This window comes from Phaethon aethereus (genome assembly GCF_964289735.1).
Source record: "Phaethon aethereus genome assembly, chromosome: 2".
Classification (NCBI taxonomy): domain Eukaryota; kingdom Metazoa; phylum Chordata; class Aves; order Phaethontiformes; family Phaethontidae; genus Phaethon; species Phaethon aethereus.
The window spans coordinates 13,415,288-13,435,121 of NC_138582.1; the positions used below are offsets into that span (position 1 = coordinate 13,415,288).

General features: G+C 42.2%; 1 protein-coding gene across 1 annotated transcript in view; it reads right to left on the reverse strand.

Moving 5' to 3' along the window:
• Positions 1-19,834, reverse strand: part of FER1L6 (fer-1 like family member 6) — a gene marked incomplete at both ends in the record, with an annotated part of 90,156 nt that overhangs the window by 23,682 nt on the left and 46,640 nt on the right. The window contains 12 exons of the mRNA XM_081996879.1: positions 995-1,120; positions 2,180-2,311; positions 3,395-3,510; positions 6,828-6,867; positions 6,999-7,121; positions 8,613-8,797; positions 8,998-9,181; positions 10,340-10,501; positions 13,301-13,411; positions 16,633-16,782; positions 17,321-17,455; positions 19,390-19,514. Of these exons, the coding sequence (XP_081853005.1) occupies positions 995-1,120; positions 2,180-2,311; positions 3,395-3,510; positions 6,828-6,867; positions 6,999-7,121; positions 8,613-8,797; positions 8,998-9,181; positions 10,340-10,501; positions 13,301-13,411; positions 16,633-16,782; positions 17,321-17,455; positions 19,390-19,514 (1,589 nt within the window). The remainder of the gene's footprint in view (positions 1-994; positions 1,121-2,179; positions 2,312-3,394; positions 3,511-6,827; positions 6,868-6,998; positions 7,122-8,612; positions 8,798-8,997; positions 9,182-10,339; positions 10,502-13,300; positions 13,412-16,632; positions 16,783-17,320; positions 17,456-19,389; positions 19,515-19,834) is intronic.

Sequence of the window (19,834 nt, forward strand, 5' to 3'; positions counted from 1 at the left end):
GAATAAAAACTGTGTCCTCAAGAAGCTTGCTTAAATGCAGCACAGTCACACCACAGGACTGTGGGTTTCCTGCCCAGTCCCAGAGTGTTCTGGGAGTGCAGGGGCTTTGCCTGCCTTGTGTGATACAAAACTTGGCATTTAGCTTTGCGGGCTACTCAGAAAAGATGATCTGGAGGAGAAGAGAGTTTGCAAAGGTGGAGCTGTCCCACTGCTACGACAAAAAAAGAGATGAACTGGAGAGGCAACGCTGGGCTACATGCAGGATTCAGGAAAGGTTTCCCAAAAACATTGGCCCAGATCCTTGAACAGTGCAAAACAACTCTTCAGACTGTATTTATAAGGTGGCTTGGAAGTCTTTATATTCAGGAAACAAAGTCACCTCTTCCAACTCTTCTCTTCTGTTTTGTTTGCCATTGTCTCTTTGCACGCCATTCTTCCCCTCTTAGATCACTTGCAACTCCTATTTGTCTGAAATACCAACTCCTTCTACCCTTTTCACTTCTCACATTGTGCTCCCTCATCATCTTGTCCTCTGTATTTGTACCTCTTTCTCCATCCTTATTCCGTACCACTTTGATTACATGAAATTCCAGCATGTAATCAGCTGGAACAGCCTTCAAAAAATATGCTCCCATGTCCCCCTTACTGAGAAGGTTTTGTTTAATTTTGTTTTGTGTAATTTTGAAATAACTCTACTGATTAAAACTGACTGCATTTGCATAATGTGGCTGGAACAGGTTGTCATTACTATGTTAGCTATGTCTCTAGCCCTTTCATTTTGAACAAGTAAAGTGATTTGTCATGAGGAATATGCAACATTTTCAACTCTGAATACCCATGTCCACAACATGAGACACTGTTTCATGATAAAAAAAAAATTCTCCCACATGGATGAGGATTTCCAGAAGCTTCACTGCGAAGACACTAGGGATAAACAGAGTTGAAAAGAAATATCCAAGGTATTTCAAAGTTGAAAGAACATCTGTCTACTTACTGCCACAATATAAACCCTGATGAGGACTTTGACGGAGTGGTTTGGTGGTATCCCTTGCAGGATGCGGGGCTGCCCTCCATCCAGAAAGCTGCCATCCTCAGGACTTGGGTATATGCAGAAGGAACCCTGGTAATACAGTGTCTTTTATCTCCCTCAAAAACAGATCAAGTGCAGTACAAAAACAACCATTTGAATGCAAATTAAACATCATTCATATAGCCTGTGCTGCAGCACATACATATACGCAGCACATTTTGTTGTACCACTCAAAGGGAACACAGGCTTCAGTTGCACTAAACATCATCTTTTAAAATGTCTTTGCTCTAAAACAAAGAGTTATAGAGTAATACAAAGGTATTATCATCACGTCTGATGATTGCAAGAAGTACTTGCATGCTCTTTAGCTCTATTTTATTATCTGAAGGACTAACACCTGCAGGTGTTCTGAATCTAGTTTTTAGTATTAATATTTTTAAAATAATACTTTGCCCTTAACTGTATATTTGCAAATTGATAATTCCATTGAGTTAGTTTCACAAGTGTGATTAGAATCCAACTGTATTTTTGCAGCCACTATACAACTCATATAAACCAATATTGACTCATGCTGCTGAGTAGCTCATACTGCCTGAAAGCAACTGGCAAGTCATTTGAACAGAAATTTGCATTGCAAACTAATTGGAGGTATCAATGAGTTCAATCAGTCCCTCTAAACTACAAAGTGCTTGAAATCCTACTAATGTTATTCATGCTTTGAACTATGTTTTCAGATTGCCTAACGGTGCCCTGGATCAGGCTGTGCAATTGTTTCCAACTGGAGTAGCTCTAAGGGCCTCCATTTAAATTACTGAAAATTACAGACAAGGTTCTGTAACTTCTAGTGCAGTAATAAAGCTGCATTAGTGGAATCTGGAACACATAATACATCTCTTCTTCCCCTTCTGTGATTTGAAACTTTTTTGTAATTCCTTGTTTCAAAACAACAGTGAACACCTGGTGCTGGACGCTGCTCTCATCAATCAGATTGGGAAGGAAAAGTATGATTCTAGACCCACTAAAAGAGATAACCCTATTATTTGCAACAGACTGTCACTGTCTTTTTCTTTCATCTTTGGTATACCTGAAATATGCATGAAAACATAAAGTCTCTAAATTATTACCCATTTAATCTACATTAAATCTCACCTTAAATTTTCCTATTATTCTGTCTTCAGAGTCAGCATGAACTTCGTCATTAGATTTTCCTCTGAAGAGCTGGAAAGTTTTCACCCAGTCCTCAAAGTTATTAAATTCACTCTCCAAGTCTCCTTCATAAATCTTTGAAAATAGGAGAACGCTTTTTTTTTGTGGTGCAGTGAATATATTCATAGCAACTTTCTTATTACAGGATGACTAGAAATCCATTTTGACTGAAAATACAGATTTTAATAAAACCAAGGTTTTGCAAAAGTCCTTGAGGAAAAAAAGTTAATTTCCCACTTAAAACTGGAGCAGTTTTGTCCTTAGCCAAAGTCCTTCCCGACTACTGGAATACTTCAATACGTTAATGGAGCAGGTAGAAGTGGCTCTAGAAGGGCCAGAATGAACGTTTATAAACACAGTGTGGATGCGCTGCTCTTTGCTTCTGTTTCCTCCCTGCAACGTGCCTTTGATGTACTGACCCATTCTGTTATGTTAATGTGTCAGAATATGAGAGCAAAGTAGACAATAATACAGTGTTGTGGGGTCAGAGCTTTAGGATAGGTAAAAAGACCAAATCATTTTTCATTTTTAAAAGGATGTTTTTTCTTTCAACATTCTCCTCCTGTAATTTATGAAATGTTATTCAGTACGAAATAGAAGGGACTAGACTAGTGCCATCTCGTAAAAAATGGAAACAGCAGTTTCAAATTCCCCTTTATTCAGCTACAATCTAATGCAAGCAGTCCTAATCTTTTCAAACCTCCTCATCTCTCCAGTCATTTTGCATGACCCATATAGTTTTCTTTGAATTCCTTCTGTCGTTACCCAACCAAATCTAATGCAAGCTGAATATTACCTCCCCAGCAGGGAGGATGTGCTAGCAATTGTAGCAATGCTTTCCATACTCTTTTTTTATGTCATTCTTAATAGGCTGTAATATTTCCAACATGAAATTTGGAATTTTCAAATTCAGTGTTTTACAGGTGAACAACAAAACTGATTTTTCACTCAAATGTCTCTGGGTGTGTCTATACTGGTAAAGTGAAGGTCTAAGGCCAAGTGGGCTACATCCACCCTACGAGACCCTGGTTTCCTATAATTTTGTGTGTTTTATTAATTTCAAAGTGTCTGAAATAAATGTAAGGAGGGCATTGCTAAACTCAGCTTTGGGGAGACAGTGGATAACAGTCTTACCCCTCAGCCTTACTTCTCTCTTACCTGCAATGTTGCTAGGTTTGGAGTTTCTTTCTGTCTTCTTTTCAATGTCTTATCCTTCTTCTTTTTCTCTGGATCCTCTTCTATGATCAATGCAATGTGGTCAGAAGTCTGCTTACCTGTAGAGATTTTATGACATCATGCAGGTTTTTAGTGAGAAAAGCATGTCAAATGCTCCAGATCAGGATGCAAAATACATTTTGAGGATTCCCCCTTGCTCCTTCTCCATTCATTCTTCTACCTGTCAAGCATACGGTCTTCTCTTTTCCCACTGTTCCTCCCAAGCAGAGAGGTGGCCTTTTTTCCTCTCTGTGACTAACAGTCTTCATGATGTGCTTGGTGGACCAAGTGTGATGATGTCCTGCATCACTCCTTCCTTGCTGGTCATCTCCCAGAACACTCTTTTCCTTCCTCTCTGACTCCTCCCAGATACAAACTAACAGATCTTATCAGCTTTCACATAAAATTTAAGGCTTATTTAAAACTGGAAGCTGCTATTTAGGCTGACTGGTACTTCACATATCAGGTGATCCAAGTCCTTCTCTGCTCAAAGGCATCACAAAATAGAGTGTATCTATCTCACCTTGGGAAAGCTCAGAAGTATGAGCAATGGGAGGAGGTATCTGACCAGCCTCAAGCCAGACTTCGACATTGAAAGCAGACTTCCCGACAAATAGAGGGTGAGCCCTCAAAAATGACACTGAGATGGTTCGGTTCTTTGGCTGAAATCTGGATTTTGAGTTCACTTTACTTCCATTTTTTGAGTTGTTCATGTGTGTTTGATATCACTAAATATTTAGAAATATATGTATGTGTATATTGTATCAGTGCTGTCCTATATGTGTAATGTTTATCATCGTAGGTGAAAACATGTAACAACTATCAGAAGAGGATTTACAAGATCTGAAGTCATCAGTCAAAAACAATATGCCAAAATTGCCTGAATAGCATATTGGTGGATGTTACAATGTCAAGTGAATTTCTGACTGTAAGTGAACACCACACCTTTGTAGAACATATTCTATCTAAAGATTTCCTCCACATGGACAAGTGAGTTTCACTTAGGAACTGATCTCTACCTCATCTCGCAGCAGTCCTGATGACCACTGAAACACCATCAGCTACAATTTCCAGAATGATACCATCTGACATTTAGGCCATGTCTTCCATCCAGAGCAATCTCAACGCCTGCTTTAAAATAGAAATCACCTCAATCACTGCTTAAGTACAGTTAGCTCTGGCATGGGAAGGTGCTATACTTTAATTCTGAGTAGCAGCTATTCTAACAGTATACATTTGTATAGTAAGAGTAAACATTTGTTTTCTTTCCCAGTCTGCTCAAGCAGTCACATTTGTCCCCCCCAAAAAAAAAAATTCTAGAGCTCTATTTCATTGGGGAGGACCTGTTGAGCCATGGAGTATACACAGAATCATAGAATCTTTGGGCTGGAAGAGACCTTTAAAGGTCATGTAGTCCAACTGTCCCTGCAATGAGCAGAGACATCTTCAACTAGATCAGGTTGATCAGAGTTCCATCCAACTGGACCTGAAATGTTTCCAGGGATGGGGCATCTACCACCTCTCTGGGCAACCTGTGCCACTGTTTCACTACCCTCATCATAAAAAAATTTCTTCCTTATCTCTAGTTTAAATCTGCCCTCTTTTAGTTTAAAATCATTACCCCTTGTCCTATTGCAAAAAGTCTGTCCCCTTCTTTCTTCTAGGCCCCCTTTAAGTGCTGGAAGTCTGCAATAAGTCTCCCAAGAGCCTTCTCTTCTCCAGGCTGAACACCCCTAACTCTCTCAGCCTGTCCTCACAGGAGAGGTGTTCCATCCCTCGGATCATTTTTGCGGCCACCTCTGGACCCACTCCAACAAGTCCAGGTCTTTCCTGTGTTGAAGGCTCCAGAGCTGGACGCAGGACTCCAGGTGGGGTCTCACCCTGAACAAAGGGGCAAAATCCCCTCCCTCAACCTGCTGGCCACGCTGCTTTGGATGCAGCCCAGGATACGCTTGGCCTTCTGGGCTGCAAGTGCCCATTGCTGGCTCATGTCCAGGGTTTCATCCACCAGGACCCCCATGTCCTTCTTGGCAGGGCTGCTCTCAATCCCTTCATCCCCCAGCCTGTACTGATACTGGCGGTTGCCCCAACCCAGGTGCAGGACCCTGCACTTGGCCTTGATGAACCTCATGAGGTTCACATGGGCCCATTCCTTGAGCTTGTCCAGGTCCCTCTGGATGACATTCCATCCTTCAGGTGTGTCAACAGCACCACTCAGCTTGGTGTCATCTGCAAACTTGCTGAGCATGCACTTGATCCCACTGTCTATGTCATTGATGAAGATATTGAAGAGTACTGGTCCCAATACAGACACCTGAGGGACACCACTCGACACCCATCTCCCTCTGGACATTGAGCTGTTGACTACTACCCTCTGGGTGTGACCATCCAAGCAATTCCTCATCCACCAAACAGTCCACTCATCAAATCCATCTCTCTCCAATGTAGAGAGAAGGATGTTGTGGGGCAGGGTATCAAAGGCCTTACAGGAGTCCAGACAGATGACATTGGTAGCTCTTCCCTTGTCCACTGATGTGGTTACTCCATCCTAGAAGGCCACTAGGTTGGTCAGGCAGGAATTGCCCTTGGTGAAGCCATGTTGGCTGCCTCAAACTACCTCCCTGTCCCCCATGTGCTTTAGCATAGCTTCTAGGAGGATCTGTTCCATGATCTTCCCAAGCACAGAGGTAAGCCTGACAGGTCAGTAGTTCCCATGGCTCTCCTTTTGACCCTTTTTAAAAATGGGTGCAATGTTTCTGTTTTTGCAGTCTCCAGGGACTTCTCCTGACTGCCATGGCTTTTCAAATCTCATGGAGAGTGGCTTGGCAACTACATCAGCCAATTCCTTCAGGACTCTGTGATGCATTTCATCAGGTCCCACAGGTTTGTGCATGTATAGAGACATATATACATACACAGAGCTTATTTCTGGCCAATTCTTTTAGATTTTTGTGCAAAAAAAATTCTGCTGCAGCCTGAGATAGACACAAAGCTTTTCAGCTATGGAAGTAACACACTTGACTATGGTGTCTCCTAGCAGAAGCTGTTCCTATATCGTTGAATTGGATTTAAAATTGAGAGAAGATTCTTTTTCTGAACCTGTTGCAAATGCAATCTAAGATTATCCTAATCTCCACTATCTATCATTTAGGACTTTGACTTTGCAAATCTTTGTGCATGAGATTTGAATGACAGGAAACTCATGTTAAGCCAACCCTGCCGGTGAAGTTTTAACCTGCCCACCATCTGATCAGCTGTAGAGGAAAGAATCCCTTATACCGGCAGTACTCCAGACGTTAATTGTTGATAGTAAGATAGTAGAGAAGCAAAGTATTAGTAGTACAAAAAAATATAAAAATGCAAATAATTTACTTACTGTCTTCAGGTTTTCCCTCACTGGAAAAAATTCCTTTTGCCTTTCAAAAGAAAAAGATGATGGACAAACTCTTCATTATGAATGCAATACCAAAAAGAAATCATTCAGCAGTAAATCTACTTTCACAACATTGCTCATTCATGAGAGTTTTGGGCATGCTGGGTGACTTACCTTTTGAATTTTGAGCACAGAAGCATAGTATTTTGACCACCAGTCAATAACATTTTCAGCTGATTCATCTGCAATTGTTCTTTTTCTCCTCTTTGTTGACCGTCGGGTAGATTTTTTCATATCCTACCAAAGCATGAGGGAAACACCATTGAACTCTAGAACTGATTAAAAGTAATCACCTGACTCATGACATCAAGCTTGAACAAATGCATATGAAGAAAATTTCAACTTCCAACAGGTAATAAAATGCAATATGAATTAGTATCTCTGGTTTTTATTCCAAGACACTTCATCATGATCATCATATTATTAAAGTTACCTCTATATTACCTACTGATGATGCCAAAACTTTGAACATTTGAGACATTGCCACAAGAGCAAACCAGGCAACAGGCTACATAGGGAAATAGGTAATGATGTTTTAAGGATTCTAAACATTCAGGTACAAATCAGTTTCTCCCACTTACGTCTGAATTATAACTCCCATTATTACTTTATTGCCTTTTGGAAGGAGAAAGAATCACAATAGTTGCTGCAATTCATCTGTTCTCTTCCTACAAAAAAGCTAAAATCAGATCCTAAAGACCACCTGCTCATGTGGCAAATCTTACTAACTTCGTTCTTGCCTGAAGATTGGCCCTTGTTAAAAAGAGTATTTCATCCTACACCCTTACAGAGAGTGGCCAGCTTGGTTGGGTAAGCCAGAGCAAAGATAGATAACTGGGAATGATAGGTAGGTAAGTAGGAATGAGAATTCATATGACACAGATGGTTAAAGTACGGGGTTCCCTCTAGGACTCTTTTCTTACTATGCTTAGCTGTTGTACATTAAAATTGATCTGTATCAGATGAGAGGTCCATAGTGGTGTGTACATCTAGGGAACAAGACATCCCTGCACCTTCTTTGACGTCCTAATTATGAAGGTTGTTGGAAACATCTGACCACTGAAACACCAAAGGTTAAAGAAACATACTTTATGTAGCTGCAGAAATAGCTTCTGAAATGAAACTCAGTCCTGCGTCTCTGCTTTTATTGTTGTTAATAAAAGAGTGGTTGTGGTGGGAGAAACTACAGAGGAAGGAGGAGCATGTGCATCTGAATAAAAAACAACGTGCACAATCTAGAGCATATACTGTACTGTAAACACCATGCTGACCAGAATTGCCTTGTTTTCCTGTACTTTCTTATCTGCTTCACCCACAGACTGACATCAGTTTTATACTTTGACCCTAAGATCTTTTGGAAACACTTTCTGCTCCACGTTTGTCCAGCATCTAACACAAGGGGGCTTTCATCCCTGCCTAAACACCATGGACACAGTCATTCACAGTGAGTGTTGCAATTAAATAGATCATTCAAGGCCAGAAAAACCAAAAACCATACTACTCCAGTAGTGCTTGCCCATGGGATGAACATCCAGCACAAAAGGGAAGAAAAAGAAGTATCTATTAATGGAAGTAACAAAATTACATGGGGTCAAAGAAGCATTCTTAATTAATTCTCTCAAGGGCCAGCAAGATAGTGTGTTAAGTAAGAGATGACCATTTTATAAGGAAAGGCTAAGTCTACAAGACTGCAACAGAAAGTTAGCTAGCAGCTTCAGCTATACCCACCTTCTGTTTTCTCTTTTTCTCTGCTTCAGAGGCAGCGTGCTCTGGGTCAGTGTCAGGAAGATTTGTGAGATATGGATCTGGCTCTACCACTGTACATTTACCCTGCTCCACCTCAGCATAGATGTGATCTGCTAAAAATGGTTCTTCTTGGGATAAGCCAGCAGGCTGGGATGACTTAGATGAAGCTGTAATGGAAACATGGAAAGTTAGATAAGGTTTTGTCAGAAATGCTATCATCACGTTTGGTGATCATCAAATGATCATGTCATTAAGGGTTTGACCCTACATTCAACGCAATAAAGAATATCTTCCAAGTACATGCCTAGTGTTAAGCCTCTAAGTAGGTCCTTTGTCTTTTCATTTGGGGTCAGGATTGAACATTTACCTTTATCAATTTCTATAATGTCTAGTCTGTTTGGTGTAGCTTGAGGATCCAACTGGGTCTTACATAGGAATTGCTTAAGGCAATTGATGGTGTGTGTTCCAACAAGAGTACTCCTCCCAAATGCTCTCCAGTCAACCACGCAGATGCTTAGTGGTGGATGCAAGAGTTCATTTTCAGGCAGCTCCTAGTGGAGGACAGACGGCAGTATGAGAATTACTAAATACAGAACACGTATAGAATATTTGTCATGCACAGCAATAAGACTGTTACTCTTCCCACCTTTCTTCTCCCCATACTCAAAATGCAAAATGCATACAGCATAGGCAATATAGTTTTGTCCACAGTTTTCTGCAAAGTCTGGACAAAGCCTTGTCCTTAAGAATACAGAGTGGACCATATAGACTGTGCTACTGAGTTGAGTCCATGCTGTCATATACAAGCACCTTTTGTTAGAATAAACTGAGAATCAGGAACATTCAGAAGGACTGAATGCTGTGTTGGCAGTTCTGAGTCTTAATGTCACTGCTGCTTTGTTGAAGGGCATTAACCCTATCTGCCTCAGTTTGCACAACCATGAGGTGTGGACACTGGGTGGTTACATGCTTTATAGGATGAATTATGAAAGGGAAAAGAGATCTTTGGACATGTGATGTACAATGGAAGCTAAAAATACTATAACAATCGTACTTTAGTATCTGGGTTAGTATTTTGATATCCTTTTGTCTTATAAACTACTTCTCTCTTGACACTAGCAACTAGAGCAAATCGAACAGATTATTTTTTTCTGATGCTGACCTTTGTCCACTCAAAGTCCACAAGTACCAGCTCTCATAACTCAGCCAACAGGTGATAATTAAATTTACAGTCCATAACAGCAAGTGTTACAACATGAAAAGGTCCAGAGCTCATGAGCAAGAAATGTTCAATCCCCTTAATAGCCCAGTAACACACGAAGGAAAATTAAAAGAATTTAAAGAAAATAAAGGAAACTGAGTAGTACCCTGCAAAATCGGAAAGGAGAAGGAAAAAGTACTAAAAATATCCCTATTATCTGCCAACAAGTTCCAACCTATCAGTAAAAATCTGTTTGCAACATATTTCCTTGCCTACTTGGGCTATAACATAAGGAACATCATCTTTCATCATACATTTGTAGCAGTAGTCTTTTAAAACATCTTCAAATCAGTATTTTTACATAAGAACTGACGGGTTTTTTGCATAAAAACTGATGTATTTAATCAAGACAAAGGAAAAATTATTTGCCAGGAAAGGAAGGAAAATAGTAATTAACATCTTGCCTAACTGGAGGACAGACAGGCAAGGAGCAGCATGCTGTACGCACCACTTCAAACCAATCTGCAAGGCCACTGAAATTGGGATTTTTCTTGTAGCTCTGGATGACAGAGGACTTCACTCCTTTCCCCGCACATTCGATGAGAACTTGGGGGCGATCTACAGAGAGGAGCTGGACTTTTTTCAGCTCTCGAACACCCCAGAACAGGACCTGTGGTGGGCAGAGAGAAACGTTAGTAGCCTGCAGAGCCCCCTCAGTCTGGGGGAAGCCACTGCTGGGATCTCATCACCTCGTATCCCTTTGGGAATGCGAGACTACCAGATTAAAACAAACAAATCTGATATCCAATGACCTTCATGATTATGGTGGAAGTTGAAGCAATTAATAACATCCAACTGTTATCAAGGAGATATTGCCAACAGCAAGCCATAAGAATCACATTTGCAAAAGTTGCCTTTTCAGCAGGGCAAGGGGACTATTCATCTGAAGAGCAGGGGCTCAGTTTCTTTAAAGTGTCAGAGCTGTTGAAGGAGCAAGCAAATGCCCTACAAGCAGAAGTGATTAACAGGTTTGCAAGCTGAGCTACCCCTCAGATCTGCAACAGATGGCAGGAGGTTTCCAAGCAGCTTTCCTTCAAAGGATTGTGCTCCTGGTCTGGAGGACAAGGAGGAGACCGGGTCTGTAAAACAGGGGTCTGCAGGAACAATGGGACTTTATACAGCACACAATGGGGTGCCCTGAAGAAGAGGGCTGGGGCATCAAGAGATGGTTATGTCACAGTTGGTGAGAGAAGCCGTGACCAAAGGAGCCGGAACCAAAAAGGAGCATGGGGGGCTTTGTGGACAACTTGAACGCTGGCAGGACTGAGGATTTCACAGAATCACAAAATCATTAAGGTTGGAAAAGACCTTCAAGATCATCAAGTCCAACCATCAACCCAACAGCACTAAATGCCCACTAAACCATGTCCCAAAGTGCCACGTCCACATATTTTTTGAATACCTCCAGGGATGGTGACTCCACCAACTCCCTGGGCAGCCTGTTCCAATGCCTGACCACCCTCTCAGTGAAGAAATTTTTCCTAATATCCAATCTAAACCTCCCCTGGTGCAACTTGAGGCCATTTCCTCTCGTCGTCTCACTAGTTACTTGGGAGAAGAGACCAATACCCACCTCACCACAACTCCCTTTCAGGTAGTTGTGGAGAGCAATAAGGTCTCAGCCTCCTCTTCTCCAGACTGAACAACTCCAGTTCCCTCAGCCGCTCCTCATAAGACTTGTGCTCCAGCCCCCTCACCAGCTTCGTTGCCCTTCTCTGGACACGCTCCAGCACCTCTACGTCCTTCTTGTAGTGAGGGGCCCAAAACTGAACACAGGATTCAAGGTGTGGCCTCACCAGTGCCGAGTACAGGGGCACAATCACTTCCCTACTCCTGCTGGCCACACTATTGCTGATACAGGCCAGGACGCTGTTGGCCTTCTTGGCCACCTGGGCACAAGAAAGGCACCTGTGACTCACACATTTGAGTGAGTCAGGGAGTGACAAGGGGCACTGGAGGGGTGTGAGGATTGGTGAGATGCTGCTCTGTTGCCAGAGGTTCCCACTTAAAATTGGGGCACATTTCTGTAGTTATAATGGCTCTATGGCCTTTTCCACCAGTGTGAAATATAGTTCATAATATCTTAACAAAAATATTTGTGTTATATTCATTCTGTGTCGTTTCCTTGCTGGATACCCTCTGGAGTTCATATTACACTATATAAACCTGCACTTCAACTATAAACCTGTTCTCATAGCAGTTTAACTGTCTGGATCTGGATGCAGTGTCCCTGGTTTTAAGGTGCCCGAGGTATCAGGTTGAGGAGTGGAATTGCCCTGGGCTCCCTCCAGAACCAAGGGAGACAGAGATGCACTTCCAAAACACAATCTAACCTATTTAAGATCTGAATCACTCTGGGAGGGTGGCTGCTCTGCTCAGCCGTCCAAAGAAGCAGCCTACAGTGAGGATGCTTCTAAGCTGGGTGCCTGAGATGTAGTTGAGATGAATGCCATAGCAGTGTAAAATAGAAAATGTACAAGCAGCACAAAGCACTCGTACTGTGGGGGCAGTGGGAAGGCCTTCATAGCACAATACTTAGAGGAACACCTAAGTTTAAGGATTTAAATTGTCCCTCTAGCATCAGCAGAGTATTCGTGGGCTTGTTTACCTTGCAGGGTTTGGTGTAAAAAAAAAAGTACTGTTAACAAAACCTCTTTCCTATGCACAGAGAACAAGAGTTTAACTAAATGGTACAGCAGAGCTAACAATTGTCCTCTCCATTTCAGCAGCTCAACTGCTTGATCTTTGAAGGCAAAGCTGGAACTGTTGCTGGGCTCCTGAAGAGGTATTTCTGGGGAAGGCCACCAGGTTATGCAAGAAGTATCTGACTTGGCACAGCAAAATGGGCAAATAGACAGGTGGTGTGAAGGCTGCAGGATGAGTGACAGCGAGTGGTGAGGCTGGGCAGCATCCAGGCGTTCCACTGACATGAAAAGCTGCCACGTTTCCCCGCTTTCTAACATAAGGAGACTTTGGACCCAAACGGTGCAAGAGAGGAGGGCAGAGAAGGTGCAGACATTTGTACGCAGGCAGGAGACATTGCTTGTCAGAAATTTGGGACCCAGAAAAGGCCTGGGAGGTGGCTGATGCTGAACTTCTCCTCCTGCAGACAATTCCCTGGGCTGCACAGCGTGCAGGTCCATCAGCCACGCTCTGCCACGGGAGCAGCCCCTTCCCAGCAGGTCTGGACACAGCTGTAGACCTTGCTGGCCTCAGGTGGAAGCACTGCTTTGCATGCCAAGGCCTGGAGAATCAATTTGATCTGAGCTTACCACGTTTGTTTTGGGATCCATATGCTGTTTTTACATGATTCCTATTGATCAGGATTTTAAAATCACCAACCCTTGCTGTTACAGTTCAATGAGAGAATAAAAGGAGCTGAGATTTAGAAATATTTTCAGTAACTCACCTCCACTCTGTACTTGCTTAAAACAGGTCTGATGTTAGCTGGGACTGGGTAAATCTGGCCAATGTCTGGTGGATCCAGTGCGGGAAGTTTGTCTGGATCCGACTCAGGAATCTGAAAAATTAAGCAGTCATAACTTAGGCTGGTTTTTGGAAGAATAAAACCATTAGCAGAACTATCTGTGAATGGCATCTAGAACACATCAGTTCAATGCAGTTTCACAAGACACATTGCAGAAAAGACAGGTTGTGCTGTGAGAGCAATGTGACCTGCATTGCTCTCTGTCCTGCTGTGATGCTAAAACATTTGGCAGGAAGAGTATTCAATAGATTGGGTGTATGCACCTCTCTGAAAAAAAAGGGTCCTTTGCCCTGGTAGGACATAGTCTGCCCTAAAGACATGCATGTACTGAAGCACAGTAATTCTATTTACTAAAATTAGAAAACATAGTTATTTAATTTAACAAAGATCCTGAGCAAAACTGCTTAGAAGACTTTCAGAGGAAAATTCTAGATTTGATTCTAGTTTAAAAAGGCCGTTGAAGAGACAGTACACATCAGCTAAACTGCACATTTGCCAGACAGACAATGTGCTCTTCAGCCACCATGGAATAGCGATCCTGCATTATTGCACGCTGTCACCGTTTGAGAACTTGCAAGTCACATCTCCAGCATTAGGGCTGGGTCTTCTCCGCGCGACTACTAAAATCTTGCGGCCAGTGGCACTTTCGTACTTTGCGTGTGATTGCACATAAGCCTGCCCCACATTCGGGAGCTTCTCTGGGCACAGACAACTGACTCGTGCCAGGTGGGTGGGAGGAGAGCATGCTCCACCACAGCTCTGAGGCTTGACCATGTCTTTGCCTCTTGCTGTGCTCCAGGCTCTGCTGCCCGTTTGGTTCACCTTCTGTGGGAAAGCTCCCTGGCTTCATTTCCCAATGCCTTCCTAATTTTCAACAGTGAATTTATGATCATCCATTCAGGGCAGAGCTGAAGCCTGACCTGATTCAGCAAATTTCTACATAAAACAGTTGAAGCCAGCACCTGATGATCAGCCCCATCAGAAGCTCAGGCTGTGATAGCAGAGAACAGTAGGAACACAGGTTTCACAGGTGAGTGAACAACCTACAGACAGAGCTCACCTCGGCTTTCACAGGAAGTACGGTACCTAAAGCATACTGTACATACAGCTTCTGGGAAAAAGAAACACAACGTTGAGAGTGCTTCACTGTTCCTGAGCTAACTTGTCACTGTTGAAAGGTGAAGCAGCTGAGATACAGCTCTCAAAAAATCTCTAAAGTTGAAGTCTCCTGCTTCATTCAACTAGGCCGTCTGTCTGTCATCTGCAGTTATGTACAGTTGTGTAGGAGTTTAATTAGCACAAGGGAGCAAGGATGTGTTGCCTAGTACCTTGTAGGTGAAGGAGGAGATGGGTGGAAAACATATCTTCTAGCATAGCACCTGCAGCATATGCGAGTATTCACGTAATTAACAGCAATAATTCACATGCACAGGTTTACTGACTCTTATCAGGAAAAATCCAAAGCAATTAGCTTAATAGATTTTGTGGAATTTAAGGCCAGAGATCGAGGTCTGGTGGTGGTGTTCCCCAATATATCTGGTTTCTATCAATCACCTCTGTGATGCTCTTTAAAAAGCCAAACAGAAACACACAACTTTGTGAACAATACCTGTCTGTCTAGAAATCCACCTATTTAGCTTTAATGATATTCAGAGCTTCAACTCTATATTAACTGACATTATATGCTCCAAAAATTTACCCCATAATAGATTAACAGATACTTTAAATAAAACAAGAGGCAAAGATCACCTGAACCAGATCACATACCAGATGTCATGTCCCTGCACAGAGTTCACAGCTCAGGGTACCCACTTTCATTGCATTGCCTGACTTCAGTATTGATGACAGGTGATCGAGAAGAATATATTAATCTACATGATACAGTGACTTATGCACATGTAATTTCAAACCTGCACCATTTTTTTCTTTTTTTTTTTTTTTTATTAGAACATACGTAGCTATTTGTGTCTCCTCTTAGAGCTGTGAGAACGGATTAGTTCCAAAGGACACAGCTTAGGAGAAGGCTGGTGAGATCTCACATTTGAGGACAGAACTGTCTCATTAAAGATTTTTATTAAACTGCACTCCAGGACTGCAAAACCTAAGACCAATATCTAATCAAGATTCCCTGGATCTTCTTTCTGTATCAGAAATAGTGTGGCCAGCGTATATCTTTTCCTGAAAATGTGTTTAATGCTCATATTGCTATTATCCGCCATGTGAGAAGCTCTAGAGTGTTGTCACTGAGAAGAATAATACAGAGCATGAAAATAAGGACTGCAAGATCTTTACTTACAGTTCTTGTCAATTCTCTAGAGAAGTCTTAGGGGCATATTTGGATATATCCCAGAAGCAGTGCTGCTTCCCTTGTCCCAAAAGGTGGCAAAACAAAACACAATGCTCTCTTTGTTCACCAAAGAGTGGATTTCAATTAAAAAATGGTAAAATTATGGCTAAGGTACTAGATTCTATGCCTAGGTACCCAACATAATGAGGAAATGTTCCAGATGGTGTCATAGTTCAGGCTTTCACCAAGAAAATAATTAGCCCATGAAGCCTGTTTTATCTTGGGAATATCTGTACAACGTGTCACAGAGTTCCACATTTTTCCCATTTCAGATTTCAGAATATACTGCTGTAGGTTTTCATCAGTGAGAAGTTTCCTCTAACTGGTGGCTCTGCAATTTCCACTGAAATTCTCTGAAATGTCAGGCATGATATATCCCACTCATGCATCTGCTGGGCTAGCCCCAAAGGTAAGCTGAATTTGCATTTTGTCTCAAAGATGGAAAACAGTGTAACATTTCTCTTAATATGTTAGGGTTACCTGAAAACTCAGTTTCCCTAATCCAATCCTTATCCATCTTCCTTTTCCTAAGAATGAAAGCAGTATTGAGAGCTTTGAGGTTTCTGAAGTCAGGACCATGTGCTGCTCCAAAGAGCAGGTCTTTGCAATGGCAGAGAGATTTTCACAGTTGTTTCTCAGGCCAGAGCCCAATTTAGGGCAGGGCAAGTGATGGGCAAATGAGGCTCAGAGCATACGAGGGGCTGGCAGTGGTGTGTGCATAGATAGTGGCCCCTGGCAGGGTAGAGGGAGTGACAGAGATTGCATAGGGACTATGAGGTCCAACAGCAGAATGATGCTCTTCCAGTTGCAATTCCCATTAATTCAAGAAGGTGATGGGCTTTGATGCCACGGCCACTTTTGTGAGCCCAGGGTGTAAAAGTGCAATGATCGAGAAAGTCTAGTTTACCTCCAGAAGCTCAAATGTAGCAAGAAGGTCTCCTCCTGACAGATTTCCACAATACACCGGGTGGTAAGAAAGTTTAGGCGGTTCATAGTTTTGATCTGCAAGTCTCACCACAGGGGCAGCCACTGTAGACCCAATATATTCTGCCTTACCCTAAATAAAGGAGAATACAGGTGTCAAATGCATTTGAATTTCACAGCTGCCATAGGAGCCAATATGATGCAGAGTTTAGTATTTGTGAAAAAAAAAATTCTCCTGAAGGAAAAAGCGAGGTAAAATGCAAGGCAGCTATGAAAATGGAAGAGCTGAGTACTTACTACCTCTTCAGAGCACCCAAAGTTTCTGAGCTCTATATTCAATCAGTGAGACTGTGCATGGTCAGAGATAAATCTGTGCCTCCCCAGACTTAGATACAATACTTATAGTTGTGTGAAAGGGAGGTGAGGCAAGATGCTTCTGATTTCTGTAAGCCAGCCCTTGGGAGTAAGATTCACTTGGGAAAAAACAAAGCCATAGCTTTGCAAGGACAAAAAGTGAGTCTCGGGGCTGTTTTCAGATGCAAACTACTGCAAACCACTGTAACACTGAGTTCCATTCAGTGAGGTCATCCATTTAATGTCTTTGCTTTGCTTTCCCACGAGCAGTAAGATATAAAAGCCCAGGTATTTACTAAGAAGGATTTCGAGTTTACCACTGCATCGTCATCATACAGCTCGATGACGATCTCTGGTGGGAACTGAGCGATCTCCTCTCTGTCACCATGAAGCACAATGCTGTTGAAGAGTAGCATCTGGTTCCAGGTGGGGGATAACGTCTGAGAAATGATCTAATGAAAGAGAGGAAATGCTTGATGAGCTATGAACTGGGTGGTTGGGAGTCTTTCAGCAGAAGGGCGGCTCTGCCGGTCACATCCTTTCCCACAGCCTGAACAATTCCTTGTCTGAGACACCACATTTTTCAGCAGCTATTCCCATCCAGAAGAACATGATTCTTTCACCCTGAGGCCGGTATCTCCAGTTTCTCCATTTCCCTGTTTGCCTCACAGACCCCTCACAAGCATATCAATACATGACCACCAGTCTGTGTAGACAAAGCTCAATATTAAATTTAGAGGAAAGCTCTTGGTTTAGGAAAGCAGGTGCATGTCCAGTGCTACTAAAATAAAGCCTCTGCCCTAAACTGAGGCCAATTTTCACTTCTCCAGGGTATATTTTTTCCAATCTTGTTTTTACTTCAGTGTAATGACACAGAACACTTAATGGGGAAAAAAAATATTAGTGGATCACTCATAATAAATCAATAGTTTTTAATTTGTTGCAATTTGGCTTATGTGGATGCTTATGGCTTTTCATCATAGACAATGTTTTATCTGTCTTGGCAGGAAATATATTTAACAAAGATATTTAAAGAGGAAAAATATGCCAACTGTAAAATTACTCATAACCTGCTATCGTTCTTTCAAATGAAAATAAGGCTCTTGACTACATTTTATTGGCACTTGGCTGACAATCTTCTAAAAACATGGAAGTTATTGGCTGCAATATTTTATTCAAGCAGTGAATACACTTAAAACTTCTGTGCCTATAAAATCCTATTTTTCCTGGGCCAAATTCTATTTTCCTGCATCTGGTACATCTAAACGCTAACTTCATTGGCTTCATTCACCAACTTCTATTGTAAGTTAAAATCACATTACAGAAAAAAAATCAATTCATATCCTTGAGGCAAAAGCAGCACAAACAGGCACCTACAACTTAAAGCAGAGAAAGGTTTTTGCTTCTTGCTCCCTTTGGCACATGCTACAGAACTTGCTCCATAAGAGAAGAAGGTGTCAGAGGAATTTTAGAATTAATTAAAACAGTCTTCTGAGGAGTTTTTTGGGGGAAGGGATGGATAGTAGGGTTAAATATTTTTCCTGATGCAAAACCATATTTGGCCCAGCAAATTCTGCTTGTGGCATGGGTTTCAGGACTTGCAGCCCCATTTTAACTCCGGGGTACTTGTAGAGGGCTAAGGACCTCTGAAAGTCAGTCTTCATGTTCTGTGAGGGACCATCCTCCTGATCATTTGCCAGGGCTGTACTTCAACCCTTCTTGCTGGAGCTCTGTAGAAGTTCCCCCTTCTCTCTAGAGGCTCCACCAAATGTCCACAGGAGACCACTTAGCCCCTGGAGACGCCTGAGGGAGATGTGAAATCACACCATATGGGCACATTTTTGCAGCATTTAAGTGGTGCAGAACATCTCACACCTCTCTGTCTTCAGCTCATTTCAACTTTGCCAGTCTAAAACCACCCGCGTGCTTTCCCGAATTTCATTGCAAAGAGCCATGCTGGCTCGTATGGCTACAGAAGCCATAGGAAGGTCTTCACACTTTGCTCAATCATTGCACACATAGACCACAGGAAAAGAGAACCATGGGGTTTCACCCTCACACCAGGCAATGACAACAGCCCAAACTTAAAACGTATAGAAAAAGATGTAAAGAAAGGTAATTCACTTGCTACAAAGCCCCAGTAGCCCCAGAGAATCTGACATCCAAGCTAAAATAAACTAGTACTACTACACCTCATGTCAGAGTAGTGGGTTATACCTAAACTTTTGCCTTGCTTGCATTGAACTGTCAGGAATTGCCCTTTAGCAGCAGACATCTAACTTTTGCTGCTAGGTACCTCCTTACAAAACCAAGATTTTTCCTTTTCATGGCTTAATTAAAAAAAAAAAAAAGGCTTTTATGTACTGAAAGAGACTTTGGAAGTTACCTTAGTGGTCTGGCAGTGTGATGTGAAAGTAACTTTTGCAAAAGGATCGGAAAGTCCAGTGCTGTCAGCCGCAATGAGCCCCCTCGCCTGATACATGTGGGCTCTCAGCTGGAAGAGGTGCAGGGCTACGTCATTGCAAAGAAAACAGTAATGTCAGCTTCATGGAAATGATGCAGCACATAAGTAGGAAGGGAAGATTCATCACTTGCTGTCCAACCAGGATCTGACAAAGGGAACTGTTGCTAGTGCTGTCTCACTATACAAACAGCTGAGACACTCAGAGGTTGTGTAAGACTTCTGTATTACCTTAAAACCAACGTCCAATGTAAGTTTCTACTGCAAGGTTGTTAACTGTTAATTTTGATCTCCCTTATGTCACTGGTTTAGCTACTAGGTGTTCAACATGGCAGCTTCATCAGGAGAACTGAAGGATACTTCCTCATTA